The sequence below is a fragment of the Hippopotamus amphibius genome, chromosome 11, assembly GCF_030028045.1.
Source record: "Hippopotamus amphibius kiboko isolate mHipAmp2 chromosome 11, mHipAmp2.hap2, whole genome shotgun sequence".
In the NCBI taxonomy this organism is placed as follows: Eukaryota; Metazoa; Chordata; class Mammalia; order Artiodactyla; family Hippopotamidae; genus Hippopotamus; species Hippopotamus amphibius.
This window is the reverse complement of record NC_080196.1, coordinates 23,738,228-23,762,855: the sequence shown is the minus strand read 5'-3', so window position 1 is coordinate 23,762,855 and position 24,628 is coordinate 23,738,228. Positions and strand designations below refer to the sequence as shown.

General features: G+C 48.5%; 1 protein-coding gene, 1 long non-coding RNA gene and 2 pseudogenes across 3 annotated transcripts; all 4 read right to left on the bottom strand.

The window, feature by feature from the left end:
- Positions 1–10,281: 10,281 nt before the first annotated feature.
- LOC130832038 (high mobility group nucleosome-binding domain-containing protein 3-like) lies at positions 10,282–10,771 on the bottom strand (annotated as a pseudogene).
- A 1,438-nt stretch (positions 10,772–12,209) lies between these two features.
- On the bottom strand, positions 12,210–13,001 carry LOC130832041 (uncharacterized). The gene is made up of 3 exons (XR_009048173.1): positions 12,961–13,001; positions 12,765–12,812; positions 12,210–12,602 (listed from the first exon to the last, which is right to left on the bottom strand). It is a non-coding gene; the product is annotated as an uncharacterized LOC130832041 (long non-coding RNA).
- Positions 13,002–13,233: 232 nt separating this feature from the next.
- On the bottom strand, positions 13,234–15,720 carry LOC130832034 (BOLA class I histocompatibility antigen, alpha chain BL3-7-like). Of its 2 annotated transcripts, none has more exons than XM_057700576.1 (5): positions 15,624–15,720; positions 15,018–15,287; positions 14,540–14,815; positions 13,644–13,919; positions 13,234–13,553 (listed from the first exon to the last, which is right to left on the bottom strand). In XM_057700576.1, the coding sequence occupies exons 1-5, from the start codon at positions 15,694–15,696 to the stop codon at positions 13,258–13,260; spliced, it is 1,191 nt and encodes a 396-aa protein (XP_057556559.1). In that variant the 5' UTR covers positions 15,697–15,720; the 3' UTR covers positions 13,234–13,257. The 2 variants fall into 2 exon arrangements, with proteins under 2 accessions (XP_057556559.1, XP_057556558.1); XM_057700575.1 differs by having other exon boundaries at positions 13,415–13,525.
- Positions 15,721–16,502: 782 nt separating this feature from the next.
- Positions 16,503–16,899, bottom strand: LOC130830852 (ATPase inhibitor, mitochondrial-like; annotated as a pseudogene).
- Between the last annotated feature and the right edge of the window lie 7,729 nt (positions 16,900–24,628).

Genomic DNA, 24,628 nt, shown 5'->3' with positions numbered 1-24,628 from the left:
AATCACAGCTCAGACTAAGCCATGAGAACATTCCTAAAACTTCTCCTCTACTGCTCAGCCCTCTACTTCTTCAAGCCCTGCTCAAGATCCACTTCTTCATGGAACCTTCTCTTGTTGAGGCATTGCAGTAACATGTCCCTTGTGATTCTCCAAATATCTCTCTGCCTACACTGGGTGGGATTTGAATTCACTTGTACTGGGGTTGTTGTGTAATTAATTGTCTTCCCATTGTGTTATGCGGTCTGCACTGTCTCTCCTATAACACACACGCAGACACACACACACGCATGCAAACACACAGCATACGCTCATACCTCACACACGGCATACACTCATACCCCACATATTGGGAAGGGATCTTCAGTCAATAAACAGTGGCGCTCACTTTGAATCCACTGGTTCTCACCTCAGGATCTCACTCTCTGCAGTATTTCTACTCGGCTGTCTGACCAGCTCCAGGAGTTCCTACATTTACTGCCTTTGGTTTGTGGAGGAACGAACTTTCATCTCAGACGACAGTGAGGAGGCAAAGGAAAGGTCTTGTGTGGTTGATGGAGGAGCCAAGTTACTTTGATGATGAGACCAAGGTCTTCATGACTCAGATGAGGATTTTGCACTAAATCTGAGGAATGTGCAGCAATAGGATAATTAAGCCATGAAACATGGTCTGAACAAAGAGCACCCACTGAAGAAAGCAGGCAGGTGCCTGGGAGAAAGCAGAGGGAGGTAGTGCTCTGCACCTCTCCCCAGTCCTCAGGAGCGAGAGGCCCTCTGGACAGGGTTCCCATAGCGTCAGGTGTGGAGGTGAGTGTGTGCAAGTCATCACTTGAGAGTGAAGGCTGGGGTCTGTGTGCCACTCATTCATTCATAATTAATTCAGCCATCTCACTGAGTCATGGATCTGTGCCTAGCATATGATCTGGGGCTCTGGGGATGGGGAACCAGAAGATCATAACCTAGTGTTGGTCCTCAAAGGGGTTACAATTACTGCGGAGCATAATATTCCCCTCCTTCTAGGAACTCTTTATTGACACTCTGATGCACATGTAGAGATGTCCCAGACAGGAACCTCCTTAGATGCTAAAGGTGAAGCAGAGAAATTGTTTACTGAAGTTCACAGTTGAGACACTCCTGTGGTTTGGGAGAATTTAATGAATGAAGTGGATCTTTGGATAGAACTTCATGCATGTGTGTGGTTAGGCTAATGATAAAAGCAAAGAAAAAAAGATGTTCCAAGCTGTCAGGAGTTAGTGTGTGGCAAGGTGTGGGGTGAAATTGAAACAGGAGGGAAGGGGGCAGGGCACAACCTTGAAAGAATGCCATAGCCCGAGGACAGGACATAAACTGATTAGAACCAAATGGGTCCAGAGGGTGGACAAGTCGACTTCCAGGTGTCATGACAGCTCCAAAGCCAACTATAAGGATTAAAAAGTGGGCGGTGGCCCAATTCCTGGAAACCCTGCCCCTTCCCGAAATAACGGGAATACTCCGCCCACTCATTAGCCTATGACATTACCCACCCCCATGAAAACTGACAACCCCATACCCTGGGGCCTTTCTCACCTTCTGAGATGGCCCAAACACTCTGTGGAGTGTGTTTCTCTCTAAATAAATCCACTTCTTACCTATCACTTGGGCTCTCACTGAATTCCTTCTGTGATGAGACAACAAGAAATTGAGCTTCATTAGGTCCTGAAACCAGATGTGGGATCTCAGTTGGAAGAACTTGGCTTTTGGCCGGGTTCAAGTCCCAGCCCCGAGAGTTCAAGTCCCAATCAGGGTTTAGGTTGGGTTCAAGTCCCAATCTGAGGTGCACGGTTTCAGCTGGTGACCAGGAAGGGTCAGTGATAAGGTAAGAAAATGTTGAGAGTTTAGTTTTGGTCCTAAAGAGGCCAGTGGGACTTATTCTCCAGTTACAAGAGAGAGAGTAATGAGAGAGTATAGATTCTATCTGAAAGAATCTGAGAATCCCACATTTGGGAAGAACTTGGACAATGGTCTGTCTGGCCCTCTGAGAATGTCTAACAATCCAATCATTTACTTGAAGTGCCCAAGTTTGGAATCTCCATGGTTTTCCTTCCTAACACTTTATCACCCTCATGTGTTATGCTTATTTTTTGCTTATTTACTAATTCATAGACCCAGACATGTTCAGTACTTCTAATAACGAGGCTGCAGGAGTCTAGAAGTCAGGACAGAGCTCCGTGGTGAGAGGACGTGTGGACAGAGCAGTAACGCTCCCTGCACAGGCACCTACCTGATGGGAGGAGAGACAGTGGATTCTACTCCACAGAGAATAGGAGAGAGGGTTAGGACCATGTCTGGTTGTGGCATTTTTGCTTTAGGCCCAGAAAGCTTAGAAACGTGTGGGTGCTGTCTACTCAAAGTGTGGTCCAGGGAGCAGCAGCAACAGCTTGAAATGGGAGATTCTTAGAAATGCAGGGTCTCAGGACCAGCACACAATTTAGAGGATCAGGATCCACATTTGAACAAGACCTTGAGATGATGTGCTTACATCTTAACATGTAACATCTTTCAGAAGCACTGCTCTAAAACCATCTTTCTCAAAAGGTGATCCCAAAACACTCAGAGGTCTTCTCAAAAACAAAATTCTCAAGATCTGCCCCAGAAGTACTGCACTGGGTTCCCTGTGGGTAGACCCAGGAATCCGCATTTTTCAATAAGCACCCTCAGTTCTGGTGCACACTGAGGTTCGAGGACCACTGCTTTAGATAGTGGGAAATCTGGGCAGGGGAGGGATGTGGGCTGGAAATGGTATAATGATATGTAGCAACTGTAGCTCACATGATGTGACTTCTGCTGGGAATTAATGGGGCAGATCCAGTTCATATGTGAAGAACACAGAACTCTTGCCATCCTCCAGAATCACATGGATGTGAGGGCAAGGAGGCTGCCACACCTGGCCAGAAAATCATAGAAACCACTGACCATCGTAATTAGAATCTCATTTTTGGGCAGGTTGTCATAAAAGGCCATGGGAAAACCCCGTGCATCTCAGGGATCCAGCTGTGCGCCTGGTTCATAGAGGCCAAAGCTTGGGGCTAATTTCCTATGAAAGAATCCTATAAAGTAAAAATGGTGCTGTCCTTATCTGCACTAGCAAAGGTCACCTGCCCCTCCCTGATATTTAAGGTCACCTCTACCATATGGAAATATTCATCCAGAGGCAGTTTGGTTTTGGAGGTGTGAGAGCCCATTCAGTACTGTCCCTGGTGACCTGACAGTCCATAAACCCGCCTTCTGGCAGTGGGAGATCCTTCCCTTTCTTCTCTCTGACTTTAAAGCCACCTCCAGGATACAGTCTCTGCAGTGTGATGGTGCCACCATCCCGCAGTGGGTCACAGAGGAGTAGCCGTCCTGAACCAGCACATTAGGGGTTGGTGGTGAATCCCTCAGGATGAGCAGATGGCCCTAGCAGAGAGCCCCTCACAGCCACATGTTCCCCATCCTTGGACACAGTAGTTCTGCGTGAGCAATGACCTGGTCCAAGACCACTTGCACTGATAGAGAAAGAGACTGACGGTCAGAGTTCCACTAGATAAAAATAGGAAACCCAGATCCTATGCCACACAGACTCAGAGCAGATCACTTCAGCCATCTGTTCCTCCGTTTCCTCCTGCACAAGATGGGAGAACTCAGTATTATTATTAATGATATTATGAAAACAGCTTGAATGTCCATGTCATCCTACAATGTACAAAGCACACATGTAAGGCTCACAACAAGTTAAATGTGGCAAAGAGAGGAAGTGCTGCTTCTCCTTTAAGGGCAAGAAGCTGTGTCTCAGGAAGGTGAGGTGGTTTGGGTCCAGTCACTTAGCACCTGAGACAGAAGAGCAGCTCCACTGTGACCACGGGAGGTTGACCTACTTTTCCTGTTTCCTGCCTTCTCCACATGAGGAAAGGGAACTTTCCAGATGTCTTTATGCCTGAATTTTCTTTATTCTCTTTCAGCGGCTGCGGCTGCAGAAGCCATTTCTGAGGGACGAGGACGCCCCCGCCTGCGGTTCACGAAGCCCCTGCCGTGCTTCGGTCTCTCTCTGGGCTGATGGCCCCTCGAAGGAATAGAAAATCATCATTACTTTCAAATGTCTCAAGTCTGAGATATTATTCCCCCACCAGAGGTTACAAACTTTCCCTGCTCTGCTGTTTTAAGCACAGTTGCTCCCCCAGCACAGACGTTTGAGAGTCTTTCATAATTTCATTCACAAGTATGCATCGATCTCCCACAGAAGCCACCAGGAAGGAAACAGGGCTGTTTGCATTGACTGTGATTGCCGGTGGCCTGAATCTTTGGCTCCATTTGGGCCCTACATTTTCTATGAGAAAAGGAACCAGAAGGAGATGAGTCTCCACTCTTCTCTTGCGATCTTCAGCCTTTATCCTTCCTCACGGTGTGTTGGGACATGCACTGGACTAGGAGTCAGCAGTCTTGGGTGTGTGTCCAAGTTCTCCACTTTTCAACGTTAATGATCTTAAAAATGTATTTACCCTCGTCTATATATATAATTAGAATATTTTTAAGGTCTTTTCCTGCCCCAAATTCTAACATTTTCTGTCAGTCATGACTTCCTGACTTGGCATATTTCCTCAGGATTGAACAGAGGAAGCTTTCAGGTGTGTCAGACTTTTGACCAGGTTTATCAGTTTAGTTAGAAATGCACGTGATGAAGGACCGTGGTTTTTAAACATAAAATCAGCTAGAATCCCTTTGTGTAGGGGAATCAGAGGTGAGCCCTGAAAATATTTAGATAACTGGGATTCAATGTCTCAGAGGTTTTTCTCTAGTGAAAAGAACAATTAACAGCTTAAACGCTTACAACTCAAATAGCTCAATTCAAATAGCCTGCACCTCCAAGAGCCTACAGGCCTCATCCCAGCAGCTCTAAGGGAATAGCCTGCTCCTGGGGGAGCCAGGTCACAGGCTCCTCAGCCAGGTCTTGTGGAACAGCCCTCCCACAGGAGTGGCCAGAGGCTGAAACAGGGTGCAGGTCAGTGAAACAACCCCTGATCCTGAAGGAACAGACCAAACGTTTCTCTGTCAGTTTCAACTGAAACAGTCTCATCTCAAAATCAGGACAAGGTGCCAAATGAGAACTCGCATACAGAACAAGGCGTTAACCAGACAGGATGAAATCTTTAAAAACTATCCTAAACAAAGCCTGCAGAGCTTCAAACACAAAGAAAACATAAGCTTGGATCCAGGAGAAATACGTATCTTCAAACTCCTGGGTCAGTGAGAAAGGCAGTGAGCTCAGTGGGCTCAACTGTGGGGACCACACCTGGTTGTTTACCAGCCCTGGAGCCTTTGGGGGTCTTCTCTGGTCCTTATATGGGTCACCAAAAGGTTGACCTAAAACAAATAGACTGTCAGTTATTTCTCAAGCAAAGATGGGTTTATTTGGGATCAGCCGAGAGTCTGAATTAGGGGCCTGCACCTGTGGTGAGCCACGTGCAGGTCCCAGTCTGGCAAGGGAAGCAAAAAGCTTTTACAGACAAGAAAAGGAAGTTGGGAGTCAACAGAGAGTCCATGGCTTTTCATTGGCTGAGTTCTAGCCAGAAAAGAAGAAGAGTCTTTTGAGTCTTTCTTCCTATTGGGCTCCTCTATCCTCAAAGGGCATGAGAGCTCCCCCTGCTGGTCTCCTGCCTGTATTTAGTTGAGGTTTCTGTTTTTTATTTGTTTGTTTTTTGTTTTTGTTCTTCTTTTACAGACCTCACTTAATAAAAACTTGAGCTTACTACACATCTACTGGTTTCTACCTCAGAATCACACTCTCCGCACTATTTACAGGTGGCTGTGTCTGAGCAGCTCCAGGAGTCCCTGCGTTGCTACCTCTGGCTTCGTGGGTGACCCGCCCTTCATCTACCCTGACAGTGAGGAGATGAAGACAAGGTCTTGCGTTCAGTGGTTGATGGAGGAGCCAAGGTACTTGGATGATGAGACCACAACCTCACAAGTTAGATGGAAATTTTCCACTAAATCTGAGAAAGCACAGTGATGCTAGAGTCATACCATGGAGTGTGATGTGAACAAAGAACCCCCACAAATCCGAGTGGAGAGGAGCCTGGGAGAAAGCAGGGGAACACGGTGCTTATCACCTCACCCCAACTTTCAGAGGGGTGGCCCTCTCCCAAGTGTTCCCATAGTGTCAGGTGTGCAGGCGCGTGTGCACAAGTCGTCACTTGAGAACGAAGCCTGGCCCCGTCTGCTCAGAAGGGGAGGGTCTGTGTGATATTGATGAAGTAGGTAATTAATCCAGCAGTCACACTGGGTCAGGGATACATGCCCAACATAAGATTTTGAGGCACTGGAGGTGGGAATCAGGACAGTATAACCCAGTGTTGGTCCCCAAAGAGCTTACAGTTCCTATGGGGCAGCAGCCATCCTCTCAGGAACTCCTATGGACACCGTGATGCACATGCAGAGATGGCAAAGGCCAGAACAGCCTTCAATGTCAAACGAGAAGCAGAGACATGGCTACTGAAGTTCATAGGCGAGACACTCAGTGGTTAGGGAGAGATTAATGAGTGAAGTGGAACTTTGGCTAGAACCACATGCCTGTGTGTGGTTTCGGTGGATGAAGGAAAAAAATTTAAAAAGATGTACCAAGCAGTCAAGAGTTAGTGTACAGGAAGGTGTGGGGTGAAATCAGTCACAGAGAGTTCAGGGCATAGCTTGTCGTTTAATAATTTCTAGTTAATGTCTCTTGTGGGTTTAGCTCTGTTGAAACAGTGCATGAAAGGACTTAAATGCTAAATCAAGGCATAACCCAGTGAGAGGTGCAATGCAAGCTGAATGGGGAGGCTGCTCAGCTCTGTCAGTTGAGCCTTATAGGAGCATGAACTCAACCAGGGTTCACAGATGCTCACATCCAGGCACCAGCACAGTCCCGCCTTCTCAGGGCTCCCAGTGTGAGAGGAGGGGAGGACACAGAGTGACGGTGGCAGAGTGTGTCAGTGCTGGACTAGGAGCTTGAGCTGGAGACCATGGAGCCCAGGGGAGGGTGTGGTGCATCCAGGCTGGGGCAGCCCCAGAGCTACTTGGATTTGATTCTGAAATTCATTCAGGCATTTTCTCAGCAGAAGTTTGGTGCTTGTTAGTGTGGAGTTGTTTGCATGTCCAGCACCTCAAGGACAAATGTCCTGAGCATGGTGCCCTCTTAGGTTAACACTGTGCCCTGTGACTCTGTGCTCAGAAACTTGCTCTCAGAATCTAGACAGTTGACACAGATGAGACCTGCGGGGTCACAATCTAACCCCCCATTTACCGGAGACAAACAGAACTGTGGGTGTTGAGTAACTTGCTCAATTGATCCAGTTCATGGCAAAGTCCAAGTCTGTAAGTCCCCATCCAATGCTTTCTCAATACATCCTGGAACCAAGTGCAGACTACTGCTCACTGCAGGGCTGACAGTGAATAATAAGGTTAGACAGTTCCCTTGACATTCCAGCCAGGATGAGAATCACTGCTGCTGGTCTCTTCCTCCTCCTCCTCCTGTCTGATGGCAGGGACTGTGGAGGCTGAGATCTAGAGGAGAAACTCCTCAGGTAGGGAAGGAATGCAGGGTCATCTGTCATTAGGTTCCACTGGGAATCTCTGCTTTCCCAGCCAGGTCTGGACAGTCAGCCCTGAGACAATAGACCCCAGTGCCCTCACATGCCTCCTCCTGTGATCCCAAAATATACATTCATTAGGTCTCCTATTCTATTTGTTACGAGCATGTCACGAGGTCCAGCTGATGTTCCAAAAGTGGGTATTACAAGGGCATGGCTACCAGAGGAAGGAACACTGGGGGCCCACTTAGATCTGCCAACCACAGGATGACTTTGGGACCATCTGACTGCATGGCCTGTCACAGGGCTGAGGCTAGGAATGCAGAAACTAGAATAAATAAGGATGGGGCTCACCGCACAGGAATCCAGATCAAAATCATGATCCAGAAACCAGCCCACTCTTCCAGGTAATTTGGGATTAAAAAAGAGAACTTTGTTGGTGCAACTATAAAGGTAGGAAATGAAAGAAAGGTACAAGTGCTAAGAGTGTTGTCTCACTATCATTGGCAACAATCCTTCCAGTTTCTGCAAGAACCACAGTGGTGAATCAAGTGGTTATGTGATGGGACTACAGACCTTAGGTCTTTTAAGTCTTTGAGGATGACATTAACTTCCTTCATTACCCCCAAGACACAATATTGTTTTTATAATTAATCCTTGGTTGAGCTTGGAAGGCTCTTTCAGGGGCGTCTACTTGGCCTTTCTTGCTAAAAACGTTTACTCCACAGGTCACAGAACCAACATGAGGATTCTTGCCAGCTCTAAATATGTCTAGTCCAATGTCTTATTTGGAACTTGGGCAAATTATCTTCAAGTGGATGTGTGGATACTGAGAACCCACTGAGATATGGGTGGACCTAAGACAGGATTCAAATTATTTCCTGTCCCCCATAAGCCTCTCCTCTAATGGGAGTTCAAGATGGTACTTTGGTTCCCCAGGTATCAGGGTCAAATTGGACTCTGTATCCAATAGACCTAGAAGGACCTAGATATTCCCTTTCATCAGTGAATGGAAATCCGAGTAAATGGCCACAGGTACCTTTATGGAAGGACAAATTACTACTGCACACAATTGCCATGGTATTGCTGGGTACTTCCTCAGGGGACCTAGGCTCTCTTCAACCAGTGAGTTCTAAGAATTGGCTCCGGTCTGGAAACTGGGTAGGGCTGGTTACTTTCTATTAAGTAAGTAATCTCAGTCTATAACTCAATCATTCTTGATCTATTAAATATCATATTAAACAACATTCTTATTGGCTCTCCATCTACCTTACCCCTAATAACACAATGATCTATTAACCATTTCCATAAACCCCTTGCAGTCACAATTTCTTGCTTCCTTTCAGACATTGTTGGTTAATTTGGGAATTTGGCCCTCTTTTCTGCCTTGCTGTCCCATGTCCTCTGGCTTTTTGGGATCCTATCATCTCTTTTTCTGCTGTAATATTATCTCCTAGAGTCAGCCCCAGTCTAGAAGGCATAAAAAAAATGAGGTTAATACCCTGCTCACTTGCTCATTCCTTACTGCCTGATAAACACTCCTTTGGGAAATAGTCACCTGTGTTTTCTCCAGTTTTGTTTTACAGCAGCGTGTTCACTTCTCTGAGCCTTGCATGTCTGTCTGTACAATCGCCATGGCAGTTCCGGCATCAATGCTTCCTTTAATGTGGGCCACAACTTTTCGCTAGAACAGCTTTATTGAGATGAAATTCACATGTATAATCCAACCATTGAAAAGAATTGGTTTTTACCATATTCACAGACAAGTGTGACCATAGCCACAATCAATTTTGGAAGATTTTCATCACCCGGAAGCATTTTTAAAACATGGTCATCCCATGTCCCCATTTATTCCTGTGCAGTCATCCCCTGCTTCCCTTCAACACTGCCCTCAGCCCCAGGCAAACACTAACGTACTTTCTCTCTAAATACGAGGGTGAGTCAAAAATTACTGCATGCTGGCTGTAGACTTTATAGAACTTTTACTATAACAGGAGGGCGGATAATTTTTGACTCACGCTCGTATATGTGCTTGTGGAATACCATATAAATGAAATCAAACAATCAATTTGATCTTTTGTTTCTGTTTTCTTTCTTGGAGCATAATGTATTCCGGGTTCATCCATTTGTACTATGCATCTGTACTCCATTCTTTTTTATTTTTATTTATATTTATTTTTTAAAAAAATATTTATTTATTTATTTAGGCTCCCCTGGGTCTTAGTTGCAGCACACCAGATCTTAGATCTTAGTTTGGGCATTCAGGATCTTAAGTTGTAGCATGCGAACTCTTAATTGTGACCTGTGGTATCTAGTTCCCTTGCTATGGATCGAACCTCCACCCCCTGCGTTGGGAGGGTGGAGTCTTAGCCCCTGGACCACCAGGGAAGTCCCTCCATTCTTTTTCTCCGCAGGCAGGAAAACCTTTTATTTTAAACCACAAATAGTCAGCAAGTGGCCACAACTATCCATGTTTCATTAAAATCACATAAAACCTAGGTACAAAACCACCACTGATTATTGCTCTAGAAAACCTGCATGAAAAAATTCAAATACGCACAGTAAAAACACCACATTATGCACAGGACTAAATATTTAAAGCAAGTGCATGGAACACTGCATCAATTTTACCGACGGCTTTCAATATTAAATTGGTGTTTATTTTACTCAAGGATGATGGAAATTTCCAAAAAAACATGACTATGAGAAGGTAAAATGTCCATCCTTATGTATTTTTGTCTGCCAACTAGTAGAGTCCTAAAAAATCAGCATTTACAAACTATTTGGTAAAGAGAGCTTTTAAAAGTTGCCCCAAGAAGTACATAAAATCAACCCCAATTTTCATGACAGTTCATTCTCCCTGGTTAGCTACAGATTCAGTCTTCTGTGCCTCTTCAGCTTTCGTGTCACCATTTTCAGATGGTGCAGTACCTTCCTTCCCAGCTTCTTGCTTTTCCTCCTTCTTCCCTTTCGCACCTTTGTTAACCTTTGCGGAGGGTTCTTTCTTAGCAGATGTTTTTCTTGGTTTAGGTTCAGGTTTTGGGGGAGCAGGTTTCGCGGACAACCTGGCGTCTGGTGGGCTCCTGTTTAGTTCCTTTGGATCCATCCTTGCCTTCTGTATTCTCTGGAGACTTTCTCTTCGGCATAATGACTATTTTTGTGCCGCGAAAAGGTAAAGCGACGGGCTGGAACTGCGGGCACCGCGGCTGGGTGCTGCCGCCGCCGCAGCTGCTCACGCGCAGGGCTCGGCGTAGCCCGGCCTCCCGGACCTGAGCCTCCGCGGCTCCCTCCCCATTCCTTTTTATTTGCAAATAATTTCCCACCTTAGGTTATACTACTTTTTAAATTCATTCATCAGTTGGAGACATTTGAGTTGTTTCTACTGTCTGACTATTATGAAGAACGCTGCTATGAATATCAGGCACAAGTTTTTGTGTAGGCATATGATTTCTTTTCCCTTTTCTTTTCTTTTCTTCTTTTCTTTTTTCTCTTTTTTTAGCCTCACTGCAGCTCCTGGGATCTTAGTTCCCCGACCAGGGATGGAAACTGCGGCCCTTGCACCAGAAGCATAGAGTCTTAACCACTGGACCACCAGGGACGTCCTTATGTATGGACACATGTTTTCATTTCTCCTGCATAAATAACTAGGAATGGAGTTGCTGAGTCATATAGTAACACTTTGTTCAAACTCTGAGGAACTGCCAGACTCTTTTCCAACGTGGCAGCACCATTTGATATTCCCGCCAGCAGATTACAAGGCTTCCAGCATCTCCACATAATCTCTGAGGATATGAATCTTGGTTTCGCAGATTATCAAGGAGGGGATGTCTCTTATGCTCCCACATAAATTAAGCTGTGGGGTACATTTCCTATCACAGCTCATAAGCTTAAGAAAAGCAAAAGTGGAGCCAGCACTAGGATTACTAGATCTAAGGGCAGGCAAGAGGGTGGGTTGAGAGAATATAGAAATCCAACATGAATTAAATCAGGATGGAAAACTATTGGGTCCCTCCTCTTTGCTAATTCCAGAATCTGGTTCCTTAAAAAGGATGGGGAAAAGATGGAAAGACTAATTCAGGAAACAGCATTAGAAGGAGAGAAGGAACTGGATGAGCCTGAAAATTTATGTCTTAATACCACTGAGAATCCTGTGTGTAGGACCCCCTTGGACTTGTGGGGACAATGACTGGACAATATGACCTCTGCTGCTGTCAGAGATGGGGACACCCAGAGCAGGATGAGACCGGAACTCTAAACATGGGAAAGAGTAGTTGGAATGCCAAAACACTGAAGTAGCAAAATATAAAAAGACACGAGATGGGGGATGAGGGGAAGACCAAGGCCTGAGCCTAGGCTGACCTGGTTACAGGAAGCCCTCACTGGCCATGGTCCCAGGCACAAGACAAGACACTCAGGATGTCTCAGTTCTGGTGATCACAGGTCCTGGTCAGACAAGATTCTACTGAGGGACAAGGACAAAGGAGCCGAGAAGATGACCCAGCCAAGGAGTGACCACGTCAAAACCCACGATGCACTGAGCACTGAGTGGGCACAGGACCCGTCCACCCTTGGCTCCTCACAGCCTCCTCCTGTCCCACCTGCAACAGACTGAGCACAGAAAGCACAATGATTCTGGAAGTTTCTCAGTGCTTCCATTTATTTCCTCTCTCAAACTTTAGGAAGCTTCATCAGCACCTCACGGCATGAATAGAAAAAACTAATTCATATTGGATTTTATTTTCAATAGGAAAGTAAGACCGTATTAGTGCAACACAAAGTTAAGATAGGGATGGAGCTGGCCCAGCCCCACCTCTGCTGGAACAGGAAAGTGGATCAGGGAAGGGAACACAGATCAGGGTGGGGAGGGGTCGTGGTGGGTGGGGCTGGGCCAGTCTCCCCACCTCCTCACACTATGCTGATAGGAACACAGACACATTCAGATGAAGCTGCAGAAAGAGGCGTCAGGGGATCTGACGTCACAAAGTGGGACCGGGCATCACTCAGTCCCCACAAGGCAGCTGTCTCACACTGTGAAAGAAATCATCATGAACACATTCAGGTCAGTCATGGAAGTGCTGACATTCTCAACAGCCCCCCACACGCTCAAATGTCCCATTCAAAGATCCCCACCACCCAGTCTGCTCCCTCTGCTCCAACCCCTCTCCCAGTCTAGGCCCTCCAGGGTCTCACCTATAGGATCCGTGAGACACACATCAGAGCCCTGGGCACTGTCACTGCCTGGGGGACAACACAACCAGGACGTGGTCAGAACCCACAGGAGAGAAACCAGAGAAGGGACGTTGAGGAGGGTGAGGCCCCCCACCCCCCATGGCCTCCCGTCTGCACCCTCACAAGGGTCTCAGGAATCACACCCCTCCACACTTACTTGCAGCCTGAGCGCGGCTCTCTCCTTTTTCATCTGTGAGAAGAAAACATCACATGAGAAGCCATGGAGAGGACTGAGTCATGAGATCTTAGAGGAGCTCTCTAGTCCTGGACCCCAGAGAACTTTCCAGAATTGTGACCAAAAACCCAGGACAGCATCAGGAATATGAAGGAAGGAGATACGGGGGGACTGGACTGCCCGCCTGGAGGTCTGTCCTCAGCAGGGTCTCTCCCCTCTGACTACTAGGACTCAAGTCCCCAAGCAGAATTACCCTGGTGAAAACTCTGCCTTTCATTTTCACATGTGCTTTACAAAAGGGTAAGTGTTAGCACCTATCTCCAGACGGGCAAGTGCACATATGTGAATGGTACTTTCCAGTAACGAGGCAGGCAAACTTCTACCTGGATTTGAAACCTCCCAGCGAGACAAAAGCTCAGCTTCCTCCCTCCCTTCCTTACCTGAGTACTTCTTCCTCCAAATCACAGCTCCAGTCACCACAGCTCCAGTGACAACGAAGAGAACCAGGCCAGCAATGAGGCCCATGGTGAGGACGGAGGGGGTGGCTCTGCACAAAGAAGGAAAGGGGCCCTGACCTCAGGCTTGAGTCCTGACCTTGCTGAAGGTCTCCAGAAGGGCTCCTACTTTACCTGAGAATAAGCCTCACCCCCCATCTCCCCCCTTACCCCATCTCAGGGTGAGGGGCTCCTGAAGACCCTCGTGCTGCACATGGCATGTGTATCTCCGCTCCTCTCCAGAAGGCACCACTAGGGAAGCCCACTTCTGGAAGGTTCCATCCCCTGAAGGCCTGGTCTCCACAAGCTCCATGTCCTGGGTCTGGTCCTCCCCATCACGCTGCCAGGTCAGTGAGATCTCCTCAGGGTAGAAGCCCAGGGCCCAGCACCTCAGGGTGACCTCACGGTCAGAGATGGGGTGATGGGTCACATATGTCTTTGGAGGGTCTGCGGAGGAAGAATCAGAAAATTCACACTCTGTGTTCCCTCCATGGGCCACTGAAGCAGCATCGTGTGACCACTGGGAGATTGGACTGCATAATAGGTTTGAAAAGAAGCACAGAACCCTGAAACCAGCCTGGACTCGGAGGTCTGGGAATATCTTTTAATACTTGGAAAGCTCTAGAATCAGGATGAAAGCCAAGGTAGGAGGCTCCAGGACTGTAAAGGAGAGAATACAGAGTAATGGTCCTGACTTTGGTGCAGGCTGAATGATTCAGAAAAGCTGGAGTGAGGCCTCCTAAGATGTTCTCAGGCTGAGCACAGGCCTTGATAAAGTCATGGTTCACAAGCCGACTGCCAGGGTCAAAGGGCACCGCTGAGCAGTAATTTCAGGGATGGTTTCCTGCTTCATCCTCAAAGAGAATGGATTCCTTAACTGTCCTTTAGAGATGTGGGCCTAGTGGCGAGTCACTCTCTTTCACTAGGATATGAAAACCTAGGAGGACTCCTCCCTCTCCTGACGGGAGGTAGGGGCGGTGTTCCCACAGGGACCCCATTTTCCTCTCCTTGTGGGAAGCCAGGTCCAGCGCAAGGGGAGGTCAGGGCGGCCCCGCGGCCCCTCTTACCTGCGCGCAGCAGCGTGTCCTTCCCGTTCTCCAGGTATCTGTGGAGCCACTCCACACATGTGCCCTCCAGGTAGTTCCTCTGTTGCTCCGCCCAACCTGCCGCCTCCCACTTGCGCTTGGTGATCTGAGCCGCCGTGTCCGCCGCGGTCCAGGAGCGCAGGTCCTCGTTCAGGGCGAGGTAATCGGCGCCGTCGTAAGCGTGCTGTTGGTACCCGCGGAGGAGGCGCCCGTCCGGCCCCACGTCGCAGCCGTACATCCTCTGGATGGTGTGAGACCCTGACCCCGCCCCGACCACCCTCAGTGACTAAACCCAGACTGAAAATGAAACCGGGTCAAGTGCCTGCCATTTCTTCGCGGTTCTAGGGGCTGGGAGGAGCCCGCAATATTGGGGTGACCCTCGGGCCGGGAGACATGAGGCGACCCCGGCCCGTCCCTGGGGATGGAGGTCGTGACCGGGACCTGGGCCCGCGTCGCTCACCGGGCTCACTCTGGTTGTAGTAGCCGCGCAGGGTGTTCAGGTTCACCCGGTAAGTCTGTGCGTTGTCCTTGGAGATCCGCGTCTCCCGAATCCAATACTCCGGCCCCTCCTGCTCCATCCACGGCGCCCGCGGCTCCATCCTCGGGTTCGGGGCGTCGCTGTCGAACCGCACGAACTGCGTGTGGTCCACGTAGCCGACGGTGATGAAGCGGGGCTCCCCGCGGCCGGGCCGGGACACGGCGGTGTCGAAATACCTCATGGAGTGGGAGCCTGGGGGCGGGGAGGGGTGAGAGCCGGCCCGACCCTCCTCCCGGCGCGGGGCCCAGCGCCCGGGGTCAGATGTGATGCCGCAGGGAGGCGGGTGTGGGGGAGGGGTTAGTGATATGGAAAAGATGTGGAGGGTGGAGAAGGGCCGTGACGTCGGGTGGGAGAGAAGAGGGCAGCAAGGCAGGGACAGGACGGGAAGGGGCGGGGTGGGGAGGGGGGGCGGGTCTGGGCCAGGGGCGGCGGCGGGGCTCCTTCCCTGGGGGTCCCGCCCCCACCGACCCCCGGGCGGTCCCCTCGCTCCTCCCAGCAGAGGCCGCTCTCTCCCGACCCCACACTCACCCGCCCGGGTCTGGGTCAGGGTCAGGGCCCCCGAGAGCAGCAGGAGGAGGGTTTGCAGCCCCATGACCTGCATGCTCAGGGTCTGGGGAGGAGCTGAGTCCCGCCGGGTCGCTGGAGACTTTATAACAGGGAACCGCGGGGACGCTGATTGGATTCTGTAGGAACCGGACACGCAATGGGAGTGAGAACTGGGGCCGCGTCACCAGTGCCACGAGTGTCCTGGCAGGAGGGCGGGACACACGTTGTGGGGGATAAATTAAAACTCGGGGAGACGGGGAATAACCAGCACAGAGCTTCCGCGCCCAGACACCGGCCTTGACCCAGAGAGCCTCCCTCTCCCGGGGACCTGGGACTTTGCCATGATTCCTCCCCCCTTGCACCTAGAGCTGTTTGTCACATTGTCTCCCTAAGTCCTGGCCCTGGGGATCTGTATTTAGTGATTTTCAAAAGAGTTTCGTCAGAATATTTATACAGTCTTACAAATCAGTGAGGAGCCCAAGGATAATTTTGTATATGTGGTTACTTCTGTTGATATTTTCCATACTAGAAATAATAGAGTTTAAATTTTTTATTGATTTATTTAGAATAATATTAATAACCCATGCATTTCATATGAAAAATAATCATTTCCCAAAATAAACACGGTAGTAGGAAAAGTGGAGCTTTTTATATTTTTATAGTTTTGCAAGTGTCTTTCTCGTCTGTCTCATTAGAAGACCACTGGATTTTCATGTTTCCTTCTGCACTGAATCCGTTATTTTGATTGAAGTCTATGAAAATAAAAAGGTTCACACATATGTAAGAGTAGTATTTTATTTTATTTTTTTTCACTGATGACAATTTGTTATAATTTATTGGAAGCACACAGGTAGATACTAATTAAACCAGAAGTATGTCGACATAGAAGTGGGAATAACAGGCGGCCATGCTACGGGGAACTGTGTGCACTTCATCATCATCATGATTTGTTAGTTTCTTGATCGACTGCTTGGGCCGCTCAGTTTCTTTCTGCAGGCGCTCAATCTCCTTCACACGACGAGAGATCTCGTTTTCATGGTGTTTCTTCAAGGTTGACAGTTGTTCTTTAGCGCGAGCTCGGAAGTATCGCTCCTCTTCCATCTGCTCTTTTTTCCCGCGAAGGCTCCACCGGCGCCCCGGACCGCTCCCGCACCGGAGCGGAGATTATCTGCGGGTTTCCAGCCGAATCCCCGGCCTTACTGGCCCAGACGCACCACACGCTGAGCCTCGTCCGGGCCACCAACGCCCTGGCTGCCATTGCTGTCAGTGCAGCACCCCGCCAGTGACCTGGGGTGCAGCCAAGAGGAGTATTTTTAATAACCTTTTCAGATGATTGTGTAAGTTCACCTTTGATCCAAAACTAAAACTACACAAGTGGTAGTTTCTCAAAGGTTATTTTCAGAGTGGATCTGAAACAATATCCTTGAGTATTACCTATTCTGTTACATTAAAATCCATAAGCCTGTTTTGCACATTGAGTGTCTCTTGTACTGATGTAAGATTTTTGTAAGGCAATACATTGTTTCACTGAGTTATGTAGATCTTCCAGTGTCATTCATTCTTTCAAGTCAACTGTTGTATTCCATGAAAAGGAGGGTAGTTCAGCTCACACCAGTTATTTTCCTTGGGACATAGTACTTTGGAATGTAGCAGAAGTGCCTGATGTGTACTTCCCATGTCATCATAGAAGATACTTTTAAAAAATGGAGGGCTTCCTAGGTGGTGCAGTGGTTAAGAATCCACCTGCCAATGCAGGGGACATGGGTTCGATCCCTGCTCCAGGAAGATCCCACATGCTGCGAAGCAACTAAGCCCGTGTGCCACAGCTATTGAGCCTGTGTTTTAGAGCCGGTGAGCCACAACTACTGAAACCCACAACCTACAGCCCATGCTCCGCAACAAGAGAAGCCACGGCAATGAGGAGCCCACGCACCACAACGAAGAGTGAAGAGTAGCCCCCGCTCGCAGCCACTAGAGAAAGCCCACTTGCAGCAACGAAGACCCAACACAGCCAATAAATAAATAAATAAATATATTAAAAAAGAAAATTTAGTGTGAATTTCAGGATGATGATTTAGGAAAGATAAGAATTTTTTATTTATTTTTAAAAATTTATTTTATTGAAGTATAGTTGATTTACAATGTTGTGTTAATTTCTGCTGTACAGCAAAGTGATTCAGTTATATTTATGTCTATATATTCTTTTTTCATATTCTTTCCAATTATGGTTTACTAAAGAAAGATAATTTTTAATGCGTCAATCTGGATATTTTAAAGCAAACCTGCTTTTTTTCTTCCTGAAAGTAAGTTGAGGTGAAAAATATTTACTCTTTCAGTTTGCTACTATTATTGCTAAGTTACACCTCAAAGCAAATGTCAACATAATGAAAACGCAAGCAATATCTTAGTAATGCTATGAAAGTAGGTTTCCCCTCATGGATCTCATAAAAGGGTCTCAATGATGTCCAGGGTTCCACAGAGCACACTCTGAGAAGTGGTGTTCTGAATAAACCTGGAAAAGTCTCCTAACTGATCCCTGCCTTTGCCTCCCATTTATTTCCCAGAAATCCTCTCCCTGAACTGTTAGCTGAGGGCTCTGCACCTGTGCTCCTTTAGGGGAGAACTCATCCCTTAGAAAGTGATGCCAGAGAGTGTCCTAAGTCTGGGAAGGGAGGTGGAGGGGCAGGTGTCTCCCCTTTGGAACTGGGAAGAGTTTGTGTCTGAAGGCACCAGACCCACTCATAACCTATTTGGTTTTGTTACACACCAGCTTAGTATGTATTCAGATTCCACACAGAAATGTGACATCATCTCTAAGAGGAACAATATTGGCCTTTTCACCTCACAGGAGTCTAATGTATCTGATTTGAGGCCCAGAAAGCATGAAGAGCAGTCTTGTCCAACAGAACGTTCTATGATGAAGGAATTGTTCTATATCTGTCCTGTCCAAGCAGGTAGCCACTAGCTACACGTGGCTACTTAGCACCTCAGAAGTGGCTATTGTGCTCAGCACTTTAATTTTATTTAATTTAAATAGCCATATGTGGGGCTTCCCTGGTGGCACAGTGGTTATGAATCTGCCTGCCAATGCAGGGGACATAGGTTCAGTTCCTGGGCCGGGAAGATCCCACATGCCACAGAAGAAATAAGCCTGTGCGCCACAACTATTGAGCCCATGTGCTGCAACTACTGAAGCCTGCGCGCCTATAACCCATGCTCCGCAACAAGAGAAGCCATTGCAACGAGAAGCCTGCACACCTCAAGGAAGAGTAGCCCCTACTCGCCACAACTAGAGAAAGCTGTGCACAGCAACAAAGACCCAACATAGCCAAAAATAAATAAATAAATAAATAGATTTAAAAATTTCACATATCTAATAAAGGACTAGGTTTAGAATATATGTAGACTGCTTAAACGCAGCAATATGAAAACAAAAATTTTAAAATGAAGGAAAGTCTGAACAGATGCCTGTTTAAGAAGATGTATCAATGAAAATGCATATGAAAAGATATTCAACATCATATGTTATTAGGAAATGTAAATTAAAAAAATGATGATGTAGCATCACTCCTATTAGAACAGCTAAAATTCAAGTACTTTGGTTACCAAGTGCTGCTCAGGATGTGGAGCAACAGAAACCCTCACTCACTGGGGCAGGAACAAGTGGCACAGCCCCTGGAAGTGAGAGTCAGCAGTTTCTTATAAAGCTACACAGAGACTTACTATCCAACCTACTGAGCACTCTAGTCTGCATGCAACTCACTTGGAAACTTACATTTGCACAAATCCCTGCACACCAATGTTTGCAGCAGAGCGCCCCTTAAGTGTGGGCTGCACATTTTTACTTCTTCCTAAAGAATGCAGTGTGGAAAGTGGGGAAGTAAAAATAAAAGTTCACAGGGAGAAACCTGGGAAATGTACCTCAGCCAGGTGATGAGGTGAACTCATTAGTGATACTCAAGTGGACAGTATACACCCTTGATGTGTGGAGAACATCACTCATCTCTGTGATCTTCTTCCCCCAAACACTTTGCCCCAGTCAACCAACTAAAATAGAGACATTCTACAATATCCCTGAGCAGTACTCCTCAAAACATCAAGGTCATCCAACACAAGGGAAGTCTGAGAGACGGTCACAGCAAGAGAAGCCTGAAGGAGACATGATTGGGACCTAATATAATGTGTCTTTGAAAGGATCCTGGATCAGAAAAAAGAAAAACTAATGAAGTCCAAATAAATTTTGGAGTTTACTAAATAATGTATCAATATTGTTTCATTAGTCATGACAAATGTATAATTGATATAAGATGTTCCCTCAAGAAAGTTAGTGTGGGATATACAGTAACTCTCTACTAACTTTGCTTCTTTTTTGTAAATCTCAAACTATACTAAAACTAAAAAAAATTCCTAGGAAAGGAACAGGGAGTGGAAGAAACAATGATTGTGTTTTCCAGGGTGTTTTCATGAATGAGCTGGAGAGACGAGTTGTGCAGAGGAAAGATGGAAACCTCAGACACAGGACAGGGCTTCAGGGCTCTCTTCCCCTCCAATCCCTGCCTCACCCCCAGCCTGACCCCAGAGCTGCTCAGAAGGCATCTTCATCCCCCATTGGACCAGGTTAGCCATCTCTGTCTGACTCAGACCACAGCCCATCCTCTCCCCAGGCTGTGCTGAATAGGGGAGAGCAAATTGGTGGTCCCCTCTGTGGCCAAAGGGCTGATAACAGGAGACCTGTGCTCCTCTTTGACTCCCTTAATGGGGACCTGCCCAGGGTTTCCTTGGACTCCCCATAGTTGGTCAGACTGTGCCGACAAGTTGGTGTTCATCCAGTGTCAAGTTCAAAGTCTGAACCGTTACCCAGAATACATGCTGACATGGACATTTCCCCCCCATTAAACAACCAAGGACTTTGGTCTCAGGGAGGATCAGATCTCAAGGCCATAACAGCTGGTTCCCAGGTCCAGGGTGGACCCCACAAACATTGTGGGTGTCCTTAGTCTCCTTGGATGGGAATTTGAACCACAAGTACCTGTCACTTCTTCTGGCGGCTGACAGAAGTACAGGCTCTTCCTCCAGGGAATCGACTCTGGAACCTCCACCCCTAGGATGGGGTAGAAGATGGGGAGGAGGGGGAAGAGGAGGTGGAGGAGGAGAAAAATGGGGAGGAGGAGGGGGGAAGGAAAAGGAGGAAGAGAAGTGGGAGGACAAGGAGGAGGAGATCCCCAAGGTAACCACTGATAGAGATGGGGAGGCTCCTGGAGAAGTGAGGAGAGGGAGGAAACAGTGACATTAGGGATGGAGGCCAACAGGAGTGGGGGGGAGGAACCAGAGAGGAGAGGGGTGGGGGAGGGTCAGCTTAGTGGACATGTGTGCAGGGAGGGTGGGGTCTGTGTGGGGAGAGGCACAGGGGCTTCTGGACTGGGTGCTGGTAGAGGCTCTATTTTTTACCCGGAGGATAATTACATGGATGTTAGCTCACATGATGCTGGGGGGCGGGGGGGGGGGGTCGGCGACAAGGAGACTCAAGGAAGGGAGAGCCCATCCTCAGCTCACAGTCAGGGGTTAGTTGGACATTGTCCCTTTATGAGTTAAGACAGTGGGGACCACTGTGCCGAAACGACTGGCTACAGACCTTTGGAAAAAGACCAGCCCAGCTGGTGGCCACGGCGGTGGTTCCTGGAGAGCAGAAGACAGGACATGGAGTGAAGCCTGGAGACCACAGTGGTGACAAGGAGATCAGCCATGAGTCTGGGCCCAGATGTCCTCCAAACATTTCCCTGATACACAAAAATGACCTCCCCGCTCCCCAGACCTACAGGACTCAAGTGTCCAAACACTGTATCCAAGGACACCAAGGGTGGACCCTCCTGTCCAGGCATCAAACCCCCAACACTTTGAAGCCTCGAGGGTACCCTCCTCTCCTCCCCACTCCCCAGAGCCCAGGATATCCCAGCCTCCTGCCTCACCAATGTTTATAGCAGAGCACCCCTTAAGTGTAAGCTGCACATGGTGACTTCCTTCCAAAGTCTACAGTATGGAAATTGGGCGGGTAAAAATTAAAGTTCACAAGGAGAAACCTGGGTAATTGTACCTTAGCCAGGTGATGAGGTGAACTTATTAGTGATAATCAAGTGGACAGTATACACCCTTGATGTGTGGAGAATGTCACTCATCTCTGTGGTCTTCTTCCCCAAAACCCAACTCAAATAGAGGGACATTCTCCAATATCCCTAAGCAGTACTCAAAACATCAAGGTCATCAAAAACAAGGGAAGTTTGAGAGACTGTCACAGCCAGAGGAGACTGAAGGAGACATGATTGGGACTCAATGTAATGTGTCTTTGATAGGATCAGAAAAAAACAAAACAAAACAAAAACAAAAACAGCACAAAAAAACTAATGAAAATCAAATAAATTTTGGAGTTTAGTAATAATGTATCAGTATTGCTTCCTTAGCTGTGACAAATGTATGATGGTGATATAAGGTGATCCCACAAGAAACTGAGTGTGGGATATACAGTAATTCTACTAACTTGGCAATTTTTTGGTATATCTCAAAGTATTCTAAAATTTAAAAAATTCCTGGGAAAAGGAACAGGGAGTGGAAGAAACAATGATCGACTTTGACTTTTTCAGGGTGTTTCCACCAAGGGATGGAGAGAGGGGTACTGGGGAGAAAAGATGGAAACCTCAGACATAGGACAGGGTTCCAGGGCTCTCCTCTCCTCCAATCCCTGCCTCACCCCCAGGCTGACCCAGAGCTGCTCAGAGGCACCTTCATCCTGCATTGCTGCCTAGCCTGCAGGGCAGCCATCTCTGACTCAGACCACAGGGCATCCTCTCCCCAGGCTGTGCTGAAAAGGAGAGAGCAGAGTGGTGGCGCCCCCGTGTGGCCACAGCATTGATGTCAGGAAACCTGAGCTGGGTTTTGAGGTCTTTACCAGGGACCTGCCCAGAGTCTCCTTGGGCTTCCAGTAGTGGAACAGGGCTGTGCACACGTGTCAAGTTCAGAGTCTGAACTGTTTCCCCAAGTACACGCTGACGTAGACATTTTCCTCCCCATTGAATGACCAAGGAATTTGGCCTTAGGGAGGATCAGATCTTTAGGCCACAGCAGCTGGTACCTGGGTCTGGGGCGGACTGCACAAATATACTGGGTGCCCACTCTCCTGGGATGGGACCTTGAACCTCAAGTGCCTGCCACTTGTTCCTGCTGCAGCTTCCAGTGTTAAAGGCTCTTCCTCCAAGGAATCAGAACTGGTTTCTCCATCCTTAGAATGGGGTGGAGGAGGGAGAGGAGAAGATCCCTAGGATATCAGCCTAGAAAGAAGGGGAAACTCCTTGAGAAGTGAGGAGAGGGAGGGAACACTGACATTAGGGATGGAGGCCAACAGGAGTGGAGGGGAGGAACCAGAGAGGAGAGGGGCAGGGGAGGGGCAGCTCAGTGGACACGTGTGCAGGGAGGGTGGGGTCTGTGTGGGGAGAGCACAGGGGCTTCTGGACTGGGCGCTGGTAGAGGCTCTATTTTTCCCCTGGATGATAATTACACAGATGTCAGCTGACATGATTCTGGGGGACGACAGGGAGGCTCAAGGAAGGGAGAGCCCATCCTCAGCCCACAGCCAGCTGCTACTTGGACACCATCTCCTATGAGCTAAGAGAGTAGGGACCACTGTTGCAAGAAGACTGACTGCAAACCTTTGGAAAAAGAGCTGCCCAGCTGATGGCCATGGAGGCAGTTCCTGAAGATCAGAGGACAGGACGTGGAGTGGAGCCTGGAGACCACAGTGGTGATAAGGAGATCAGCCATGAGTCTGGGCCCAGGTGTCCCCCAACATTTCCCTGAGACACGAAGATGACCTCCCCTTTTTCCAGACCTACAGGACCAGGCATCCCAACACTGTACCCAAGGACACCAAGGGTGGACCCACCTGTCCAGGCATCCAACCCCTCACTGTTTGAAGCCTTGAAGGTACTCTCCCCTCCTCCCCACTCCTGAGAGCCCAGGACCTCAGCCTCCTGCTTCTTCATCCCCTTCAAGGACCTAATAGACAGGTCTGCTGTCTGCATCCCGCCAGCTGCTCTCCAGCCACCTCCAAATCTGAAATTAAAGGCCCTATTGTACTGGACTCATTTAATTTCTGGCCCTGCCAGATGACCCAGGGGTTTGGAGTTGCAGGTTAGGGAAGCCCCCCGCCCCCCGCCGGCCCCACAGGCTGCAGCTGAGAAGAATCAGCAGACTCTGGACGTAAGACTGGGACCTGGAGGAGACACGTCAGCCACACGGAGGCGTGAAAAGCTGCCTTTGTCTCTCCCCTTCCATCCACAACCAGGAAACATCCACAGCACACCACAGGTGACTGTGCCCAACTCACCAGTGCTCTGGAGAATCCCACACAATGTGCATGTAAAGGTGGGCGGCCTGGGATACACATAGGAGGCAGAACTGAGGGAAGAGCAGAGGCAGAGCCTGCGATCCTGTTCTCCAGCTGCGACCCCTGTGCTGGAAGTCCCAGAACAGCCAGCAGTAGCAGCAAGGTGACACAGGAATCCAGCCTTCCAGCCTCAGCGGAGCCCAGGCCCCAGGTAACTAAGCAGCAGCAGAAGTGAGTCCTGGGACCCCAGCCCACCAGCTACTGAGATGCCCATGACTTTGGCCCCTCCAACCACCCACTGATAGCAGCGGAGCCAGACACCTTACAACCCAGCACATGACAGAGGTGCTTGCAACACCCCAGCTTTTCCCACCTACTCATTTTCCCTGTGATTAGGGGGATCCAGGAATCGAGGAAAGAGCCCACCACCAGGTCACCAGGCAGCGATGCCAGCAGCACTGGCGGCAACAAGGCACTGACAACCCTGGAGGCGCAAGAAGCAATAAGATGGGGCCACAGCTCTCACAGAGGTGAGGGAGGGTGCAAAGGGCCAAAGCTCAACCTGATCCAGAAGAAGCACTAGAGAAAACAGAACCTGTGCTATGGCGCCACC